At 49.7% G+C, this 9823-nt stretch overlaps 2 protein-coding genes across 11 annotated transcripts in view; one reads left to right on the plus strand and one right to left on the minus strand.

Annotated features, from left to right (window-relative positions):
* PLCG1 (phospholipase C gamma 1) overlaps positions 1-3767 on the plus strand; it is a 41173-nt gene extending 37406 nt beyond the window's left edge. For 3 of the 5 annotated variants that reach the window (XM_064391776.1, XM_064391778.1, XM_064391781.1), the window contains exons 28-32: positions 1093-1207; positions 1315-1476; positions 1985-2073; positions 2673-2860; positions 3175-3767. In XM_064391776.1, coding sequence (XP_064247846.1) covers positions 1093-1207; positions 1315-1476; positions 1985-2073; positions 2673-2860; positions 3175-3217 — 597 coding nt within the window. In that variant the 3' untranslated portion in view covers positions 3218-3767. The remainder of the gene's footprint in view (positions 1-1092; positions 1208-1314; positions 1477-1984; positions 2074-2672; positions 2861-3174) is intronic. The other 2 variants (XM_064391779.1, XM_064391780.1) reach the window with 1 other exon arrangement.
* Positions 3768-4159: 392 nt separating this feature from the next.
* ZHX3 (zinc fingers and homeoboxes 3) overlaps positions 4160-9823 on the minus strand; it is a 46751-nt gene continuing 41087 nt past the window's right edge. For all 6 annotated transcript variants that reach the window (XM_064391787.1, XM_064391782.1, XM_064391784.1 and 3 more), the window contains one exon: positions 4160-9749. In XM_064391787.1, the coding sequence (XP_064247857.1) occupies positions 9684-9749 (66 nt within the window). In that variant the 3' untranslated portion in view covers positions 4160-9683. The remainder of the gene's footprint in view (positions 9750-9823) is intronic.

Here is a 9823-nt window from a genome sequence, read left to right on the forward strand (position 1 = left end):
GGGCCGTGCCAAACCAGCTGGCTCTCATGTTTGGGGTCCAGTGGCATCCAGTAGCCTGTACAGGCATTCCCTGTGGTCTCAGAACCAAGCTATGGGTCAACAGTCTGCTTTGCCAGTCCCTTCAGCTCGTGTAAACCTTGGGGAGGATGCAGTGGAGATCCTGCCTTCAGGTGCTCACAGGTTTCCTCTGTGGCCACCTCTGTTTTGGAGTGATCCCCCCTAAAAAAGCCACAGCCCTTCTCCATGAGGGCACCCTGTCATGTACCCTCTGCACCACTGACTCCATGCTCACTGTCTCCCTAAAAATTCCCTTCCCCATTCCATTTTCCAAGCTCCTCCTGCACTTCAGGATTCAGCTGCCTCTTGTGCCTCAAGTGTCAAGAGTCATTGTGCCAGTCACTGTTGCCTTTAAGAGACAGGCTCAGCCTCTCGTTGTCTGGCAGAACTGCCCGCTGTCCCCAGCAAAGCCAGCTTTCATGGATGGAGAAGCCATCTCGAGCCCAGCGTGACTCAAAGCACATGATGCAGCGTTGGCAGCAGGTCCTTCCCCTGCAGCAGCAGCGACATATGGCCACGGGCAAGAGGGAGCTGCCATTGCTCTCCTGCTCTCTCTTGTCATGTGAGGGAGCACAAGCTGTGCTGCAGGCACGAGGCAGAGCGGGGTGGAGAGCAGCTCCTTTTCCTCCTCACACCGAGGCGGGAGGGCCGAGAAGTTCAGCAGAGATGAGGGGGTGCAGGGTGGTGCTGCCAGCAGGGAACGGTGCTCGCGGGGAGCCCAGCTCCAGCTTGGCACCTGGGGGGAATGCTGTGGGCCAGGCCTGGCTGTGCCAGCAGCAGGCACAACCTGGAGCAGTTCAGCTGCTTTTTTTTGTGGCTTACAAGTCAAACTGTGGATCAAGAACACTACAGCAGCTTCCAGGGGTGGGAGCTGTTTCCCTCCAAGATGCAGGCTGGGCTGGCTCTCAGTGCTGCTTCTCTCTCCAATTAGCAGAGCCAGGGTGATTTATTCGGGAAGAAAATGTCTCGGTATGCAAACACATTTTTTCCCCTTTGTTCCTGTCTCTTACCAAGTCTCTCCTGCCCTCTGCTCAGGTCCTGGGGGCCCGGCACCTTCCCAAAAATGGAAGGGGAATCGTTTGTCCCTTCGTGGAGGTGGAGGTGTCTGGTGCTGAGTACGACAATGCCAAGCACAAAACAGAGATTGTGGGTGAGTGGGATGGGGAAGGGAGAGGAATGCACCAGCACTCCTGATCCTGGTGTGAGCCATGGGCTCTGCAGCAAAGCCTGGCACTGACAGCTGTGTTTTGTGAGCAGCTGACAACGGCCTGAACCCTCTCTGGACCCCGAAGCAGTTCCACTTTCAGGTCAGCAACCCTGACTTCGCCTTCCTCCGCTTCGTGGTGTATGAGGAGGACATGTTCAGCGACGAGAACTTCCTGGCCCAGGCCACCTTCCTGGTGAAAGGCTTGAAGACAGGTGAAGCACTTGGGACAGCAGGGAGGGGGGTCATGGGGGTTCTCACCAGCTCACACTGTTAGCCAGGGAGATGCTGACTTTCAGGGGAGGGTGTTGTTGGGCCCCAGGCTGGCTCAGTCCTTCTGTCCCCGTGACAGGTCACATCCCCAACCAGATAAAGGAAGGCAGAGCCATTTGCTAACAGCCCTTGGGGCCACCTGCCACTTTGAGGGAAATTTGGGGGTTTGGAGAATCACAGAATCATTGACTGGTTTGGATTAGAAGGGACCCTAAAGGCCATCTAGTTTCAGCCCCACTGCCATGGGCAGGGACACCATCTGCTCTTCCAGGCTGCTCTGAGCCCCATCCAGCCTGCCCTTGGACATTTCCAGGGATGGGGCAGCCACAGCTTCTCTTGGCAGAAGAGAAAAAGGGTCTTGTGGGAGAGAGACCCTCTTGAGTTCTGTGCCAGGGCACTGCCACCTCACCTCCTGTGCAGCGAGTGACACCAGGGCTGTCTCTGCCGTAGGTTTCCGAGCTGTTCCCCTGAAGAACAACTACAGTGAGAACCTGGAGCTGGCTTCTCTGCTTGTCAAGATAGACATTTTCCCTTGCAAGGTGAGACTGGCTGCACACATGAGAAGGTGACCATGCTGTAGGGCTGAGGAGCTGAGGCAGTGAGCCCAGCCTGGCCCTGCCCACTCTCCTGCTCCAGCTGGGGCAGTGAGGCTCAGTGGTGGATGGCTGAATTCCCAGTGCTGCTCCATGGGGATGCCCAGCAGGACAGCAAGCACTGGGTTTGCCTCCTGCAGCAGTCAGGGTCTTTCAGGCAGGGCCCTGCCTGCACTGGGTTTGACTTGCCTGAAATCCCTTCAGCAAGAGCTGGAGAAGGCGGATTTGTCACAGGGCCTGTCTGTGCTCCAGGGACATTGCAGCTCAGGATCATGGAGCTGGCTGGCCTGGGGCTGTCCCTGTTGGCATAAACAGAGGGCAGGGCTCCTTCTGAGACAGATGGTTCTTTTATTTCTGCATTTCAAATGGTGCTGGTGGGAGCCAGCGATGGCTGTTAGAGCAGCTGCACACTGCAAACCCCAAGCCCCCATGAGCCCTGGACACCCTGCAGGGCAGCAGGGCTCTGCCCCACAACTGCCCTTGCTCCAGGATGTATGCTTTGAAATCACAAGCCCTTGACTACAGCATTTTTTCCCTCATCCAAGCAGGAAAATGGTGAAATAAACCTCTTCAATGCCTCATCCCTACGGGAGCGAGCAGGGGACGGCTCCAGCCAGCTGCTGGCAAGCAGAGGCAGAGAGGGCTCCTTTGAGCTGCGGTACCAGCAGCCTTTCGAGGATTTCCGTGTGTCCCCAGAGCAGCTCGCTGACCACTTCGAGAGCCGGGAGCGAAGGTGAGGCCAGTGCCCATTCAGCTCTTCCCCTGCAGCATAGCACACTCCCTGCATTCAGTCTGGCTGGAGGCAGTGAATGCAACTAACTCCAAGTGGAGCTGCAGCCTCGTGTGCTGCTTGCAAACCCTAAATTTGAGCTGCAAGTTGTGGCAGTGGGGGTAGGGTGGGACACCACAGCTGGTGCCATTATCCCCAGTCATGGGGGATGTGGCTGAGCCCCCACTTTACTCCAGTGGGCAACTTGGGACTATCAGAGCATTATCCCTGGTCATCCGTGAGGCTGAGCTGTGTCCCCTCTGTGTGCCCCCCTGCAGGGTACTGCGGAGGACCCGGGTCAACGGGGACAACCGGCTGTAGCCCATCCTGGCGGGCGAAAGCACCTCCAGTGCTTGTGAATCTCACAGCACGCTGTGAACTGGTTTCTATGGAAACGGCACTGCTATGGCCTACTTTCAGGCAGCTTTTCCAGTTTCTCTGCTGAAGTGTGTTCAAGTGGAGAACTAAAAAAAAGAAAAAAAAAAATATTGGAAATAAACCCCAGCCCGGACCAGCCCCAGCACCCTTCACCACGAAGCCCTTAAGAAGCGCGTCGGTGCGGCCAGGCTGCCAGAGACCAAACTGTCTGTAATCACAAGGAGAGACCTAAAAATTCCCTGTCCAGCCTCTGCGTCACTGCTCTGCCTGTAACCCAGAGATCGTGTGCAGCTGCTGGAGCCTGTTTGCAGCCATCCCGTGCTGTGTCCATTCCCAGAGCTCTGGGCCTGCAGTGACCACAGCAGCGCCTCTGTCTGTCCTGGTGCCACCACGTCTGACCTGTATAGCCACTGCCGAAGGGTCCAGTAGTGAAACTCTACATTTACAGGGCCACTCTAGCTTTAAATGACAATAAAAGTGTCAGTATTACGTGTGTGCTGGCTCAGGTGTCTGGTGGTCTGTGCCCTGCAGAGCTGAGGTGCAGCCATTCCTGAGAAGTTGCACTGCTCTCTCCTTTCTCCTGGCTTTAAGAGACAAAAAATAACTAGGACCAGCCCCAGGTTTTATGCTGTTCACTCAAAAGGGTAAAACAAAGTTACTGTGCTGTTCTGAGGCAGGCTGGAGACAGAACTCTGGGATGAAGAAGCAGCCCTAGGGTGGAGGTGTCTGGGCACTCACTCATGGCCTTACCCCATGGAAAAGTTGTCGTTCTTTTAAAATAAAAGAGGAGGTTGTGATGGAGCACTCCCAGCCCAGAAGCTGGAAGGCAGGCACAGCCATTCCTGGGCCCTCCCAAACCCCAGTGCAAGCACCACTCAACTCACGTTTGATTTTTACGCTCTTTATTTAGGAACAACCAAAAATGTCTGGTTTCATTTCAACAAACTGTACAAGCAAGCTCTTCCCCTTGCCCACCCTCACATCCACATATACAAAAGGAAGGGAAACTTGCCGTTCACTTCTCAGAAGTGGCATTGTTGCTACAGGGAGTTCTTGCCCTCAGAATAAGAGCAGGTAAAGTCCATAGCACGTACAAGCTACCCTAGCCCTAATAATAGCTACAGCCCACAATCACAGGCAGCTTCTTTTTTTGTTTCCTCTTTAAAACCTTTACCAAAAGTAAAAACTATTTCCTGTTTCACACGATTGCCAAGGTGACCATTTAAAATTGTGGTCTTGGAAAAAAAAAAAAAAAACAAAGTAACAACCCCCTGGAACCCCCCACACCTCCCCGGTACAAAGACAGCTTTACACAGCAGAGCTCTCACCCTGCTCCCTCACTGCACCGGCCACCCTTATGAAAGGTCCCGTTGCAGCTACAATTACATTTTCTTTTGGATAAATCCAAGCAAAAATTCCAGGTCATTCAGCACCAGCATGATTTCTAAATAACAATAATTAAAGAAAAAAAAAAAAGAGACCCCATTAGGCTGACTTTGTGGTCTGCTGAGAAACAAAGTGATCAACACGCTGTTCCCAAAGTCTCTCTTTTAGTGCAATGTTAGTATGTGCAAGGGGAATCACAGCCACGTACCCATAACACCACCACGAGCCAGATGGGGCAGAGAGAAAGTGCAATTTTAGCTAGAAATTTTCTATGCCATGGATTCCTAGCCCAACCTTCACTAGCACCAGTAAGCAAGAATCCTCCTAACACCACCTTCCATCAGTACAGGGAAAAAGGGGCTTTAATTGTGCCATCAGAATATGCCAAAAGTCATCCAACAGAGCACTTGGGCCATAACAAGAAAACCCAAAATTAAAAAAAAAATAAAAAATCACTGCTTACATAACTGAGCTCCCTTGCTCTGCTTTCAAGTTTTCTGATGCCAATCCAACATTCCTGGCACACATCACTGCCAGTAAAACATACAGCAGAAACTAAATTCCTCAATAAACAGAAGAACAGGGATAGCCTGCAAGTGCCTCGTTCCCCTCCATGTGTTGTGTTGCCTAATCTTACCCTGCTGGTTTTGGGATCAGCTGAGAAGTGACACCAGAGCTTTACAGGTGAGCTGAATCACATCAGGACCTTGACTGATTTGAAGAGAGCAAAGCCAAAATCATCTGGGCAACAGGGTGAAGACATTTACAAACATTTTGAATACTGTCACCCTAATGGGAATGTGCAGCATCCCGTTCACTTTGTAATTTGTGCCCAAGTGCTGAAAATTATATTTTTCTTCTGACTGCCAATGAGCAAGCTTCTGATCAGTTTGCCTCTGTTATATCTGTAACAGAGGGGCTGCAGGGAAAACAATATAACACTTCTTCAGGTGACCAAAATCTGTTGCTTTCCAATTAAAAAAATGAAATACCCAAAACCCTAAATGAAAAACCAGCCTCCTACAGCTTCCCTCTCTTGAATTGTCAGGGGACATATAACAAAAATTAACCCAGCAGGTATCTTCCAGCTCTGGTGAGCATCCTCCAACCAGGCTAAGGACTACAGTGCTTCTCTGCCAGCAGCTACTGCTCTTGCTGGTGGCTTCTCCTGGTGACCAGCTCAGGGAGGGGACATGAAATCACACTAAGTACCTGCAAGCACCTGTGCCCATCCTCCCACCATGCTGCTGGCCTGGTGTGCAGCATCACTCGGCTCTCAGGCAAGTGGAGACAGGAGCCTGTAGATCATTGTTTGTTTAGTGTTCTGCTAAAAAAAAAATAAATTTCAAGGATGCTAATTACAGAGCTGAAAAATAAGGTACCCAAATGAAACATGGGACAATGCACAGAAATCTCATGGCAGGAGCTGCTGACATCAATGAATAAAGAAACTCAGTTCTTTGCACCAGGAGAACCAGCAGCCCTTCCCATGAGCAAGCCAGGGCAAACACAAATCAGGGTTTCGGGTTATTAAGCAATTGGATTGTGTCCTTAATCTAAGCAGCCTCAGAGACACAAGTAACAAGATTCACATGGATTAAAATTGATGGTTTCTGCTGTGCCTGCCAAGCCCAAGCTCAGGCACAGCGGATGGAGGTGGAGAATTTAATTTCCCTTCCTTACTGATGCTGGCTACATCACCTCGATCTTACACCCCTTTCAAGTCAAGATAGTCATCTTTGATTAGATGATGATAAATATTCACACACTGTGAAGAATTGTGGTGACACCTCCTCTTAACACCACAAGAGCTGCTGTTGGGACTGTCAAGCCACCTCTCAATTTTTCTTTTCAGTTTCAGATGCAAACACTTTTCCAATGTCCTGCACCAGAAGCCAGTCTGTTTGGAGATGGCACCTGTTTCTCCTCCTCAGCAGAGAAACAGAAGACCACAGAGCTAAACCCTCAAAAATCTTCAGCTTATACTTTTACGGAGATTTCAAGTCAACTAAAAAATGCAGATAACAAGGAATGTAGGAGTTAGAAAGGGAACTCAATCATGTTTTGATTTCTTTTTTGTCTAAATCTTACCCTCCCCATGCAAAGGCATTTGCCAGCCCCGTTGCCATGTCCGAGGGGAGTCTGCATGGAACCACTTTTTAAAATTCCTCCGACCCAAAAGAAAGAAAACTCCTGCTGTGCTTGTATGAATGCATGGAGACAAAGCTCAAAAACCTCAGCAGCTTCCAACCCTCAAGGCTGGTTTTTCTGTGTACACCGGGAAATTCTCCCTCTAGCTCACAAGACTTCTTTTCAATTTTTCTGGAAAACTGGCTGAATGCAATCCAAGTGCAAAATATTTCAGCTAGTGCATCAAAACATGGTTTGAAGGGACCAGTTCATACCATAGTCCTTAAGCATTCCTGTAGATGGAGCGGGGATCACTCTTCCAATCAGCCATAGGCCCTAAAGTGTACATCAAAAATCCCACAGAAAATCACCTTGAATGGGCAAACTACACTTCCAACGTATTTATATAGCAAGTAGTTAGTAAAAGTGTACATTTGTAATGTACATCATAATGCAATAAAGAATCAATGGCATATTTGAACTGTATATATGTGTAGTTAAATAAACCTGCATGTACACAGACACTACAGAGTAAATTGACCTACCTGTATTTGTTCTCTGAAGGTGACACCTACATACATCCATGTTCTTAGGCTGCACAACTCCCACATCTGCTTTCAGCTCTAGAACCACCCAGATTCTGCCACCCTCTCTGATATTTTGGGGTGCACAGGATTGCACCCACGAGGGTGAACCCCTGGGGCTGTCACCACAGGGCAGCTGTCCCTGGTCCCCAAAGAGGGACCCACGGGGATGCCACCAGCTGAGCCATCACCAGCCAAGGTGGGATGGCTGCTGGTCCTGCCTCCAACTGTGTCACAACCATCAGCAGTGCTCCCAAAGGCAAATTCAGGGAGCCTGGTGCCACACAGGCTGCTCCAGGTTGGAGGCAGCCCTGCTCACAGCGTGCTGGGGTGGCTGCTCTGGCTGTGGGATGCACAGTGGGCACACCCCAGTGTCACCCCGCTCTCCATGGGGTGCAGCTCACCTGTCTGGAGCAGATGGTCACACCTGGCCATGGTGTCACACCAGGCAAGCCCTGTGAGCTCAGGAACAAGCACCCAGCACATCCCACCAGGCGAGGGGAAGCCTCTGCCAAAGCACTGAGCAGCCACAGCCCCTTCCAGCAGCTGAGCAAGGGGCCTCTGGAAGAGGGGCAAAGAAAGAACTGCAAAAGCAAGGGCAGTTAAAGGTAGAAATCAGACACCATCTTTGGAAGAGGTTCTGAAAGAGCTTTTTTGTTTTTAAAACAGATTTTTTGTAAATCTCTGGATCTGATCCTGTGGGGTTTGCTACCCACCCTCCTAATAAATATCATTTACCACCAACAATAAAGTCTCCCACATTAAAAAGCTCTCACTAAATAAAAACCTTCTACTGAAAAAGCTTGGCTGAGTTGGCTTGGCAAAAAATAGGGAGCTATGACTACTCTCCATAAATACATCAGCAGATAAACACCAAAAACTATTTAAGTTAAAGGACAATGTTGGCTCCAAAACAAACCAGGAATGTACCAGCCACAAATTAATTCAAACTAGAAATTTAAATACAGTTTCTAACCACTCAAAGGCAGTCAATTTCTGGACTAGCCTTCCAAGAGCAAAAGTGAAGGCAAAACATGGAACCAATTTGGAGCTGGGATTTGATTAGTTTGTGACAGAACGATCTGACACAGCATTTGGCTGGACTATTCAGCTCAAGAGTTTCCCTTCTAGACTTTGTTTTCTATTAGAAAAGAATATTTAAAGCAAAAATGTCCAAGCAGTTGCATCACACAGCAACCACACAAGACAACACACATTAAAAATGTACAGGTACCAGGCAGCAGGCAGGATAACTGGGAAATTTATTTTGCTCTTTTTCCAGAACTATTGCACATGGCCTGGGGGAAAAAAAAAGGGGAAAAATAAGAAAATTAAAACAAAAAGGACTGGAACAAACACTTGAAATCACCAGCGGTGCTGCAGGAGGATCTGCCATGTAGGGCTGCAAGAAGGAAACTTCCTGGTGGCAGCAGAGCCGCTGCCTTGGTGACAACAATGACTTGAACCACTCACAGCCACGCTGTGACTCTCTGTGTTTGTTCTCTGAAGAACAGACTGTTCTCTCCAAACAATGAAAAGGATTCCAGGTCAGGATGCAAAAATTATTATGTGCTAGTTCTCAGATATTAAAGAGAGACTTGGAGATTTAACAGGCTGTTACAGGCAGTCTCCAGGAGCACAGGGAAAGTGTTCTAGCCAGCAAGGGACAAATGACACCAAACTCCATCTCCTGGGCTGCCTCAGTCTGGGAACCTGCTGCTTATCAGAGAGTATGCAATGCTCACTCTAACCTCATCTGGAGGGGTGAGAATCTCACTCAAATTCAAAACTGGCAGTTTTCTTCTCAAATCCCTTCCCTTTCCTAACACACTCACACCTATGTGCCCACAAAGCTCTTCACTGCCAGGGCTTAAGGACCAGAAAGGGCAGAGAGGATATATGCAGCCATGCCAACCTTTAGAGAACAAACACCTTAATGGACAGGTGAAAAAAAAAAAAAAAAAGAAAAAGAAACAAGTACTATGCCATGATAGTCCATATCTAAGCAATGACCTTGTTTACAATGTCTGAGATTTGTTATGCTTGTATAGGCAGCTGTAGGCATCGGTATATGAATATGAAATCTGAAAGTCTGTCACTGGAAAGCAAACAGGAGCATCCTATTTCCTGGGTGTGAGCTGAGCCCCTGCCAGCTCCCAGCCATCTCCTGGGCTGGGCCACCAAGAGCTCAGCACCGAGTGCCCAGTGTGAGCACGTGCTGTGCTCAAAGGTCTCAGGTATGGCAGTGCTTCATCACCACGTGCTGCTCCTCAGGCTTGGCTCAGGCCGGCCCATGGGCTTCTGAAAGATCACTGATTTCTTCTCAAGGGTAAGAGCGGATCCTCCGGGGCTGCTGGCTTCAGTTCAGTCTGTTTCTGAAAAAGAACACAGGTGTCAGAGATGCTCCTGGCCTTGCTCCAGGTGGGGTGCTGGGTGGGCAGGAGGGGAC

Source organism: Passer domesticus, chromosome 16 (assembly GCF_036417665.1).
Source record: "Passer domesticus isolate bPasDom1 chromosome 16, bPasDom1.hap1, whole genome shotgun sequence".
NCBI classification, from domain to species: Eukaryota; Metazoa; Chordata; class Aves; order Passeriformes; family Passeridae; genus Passer; species Passer domesticus.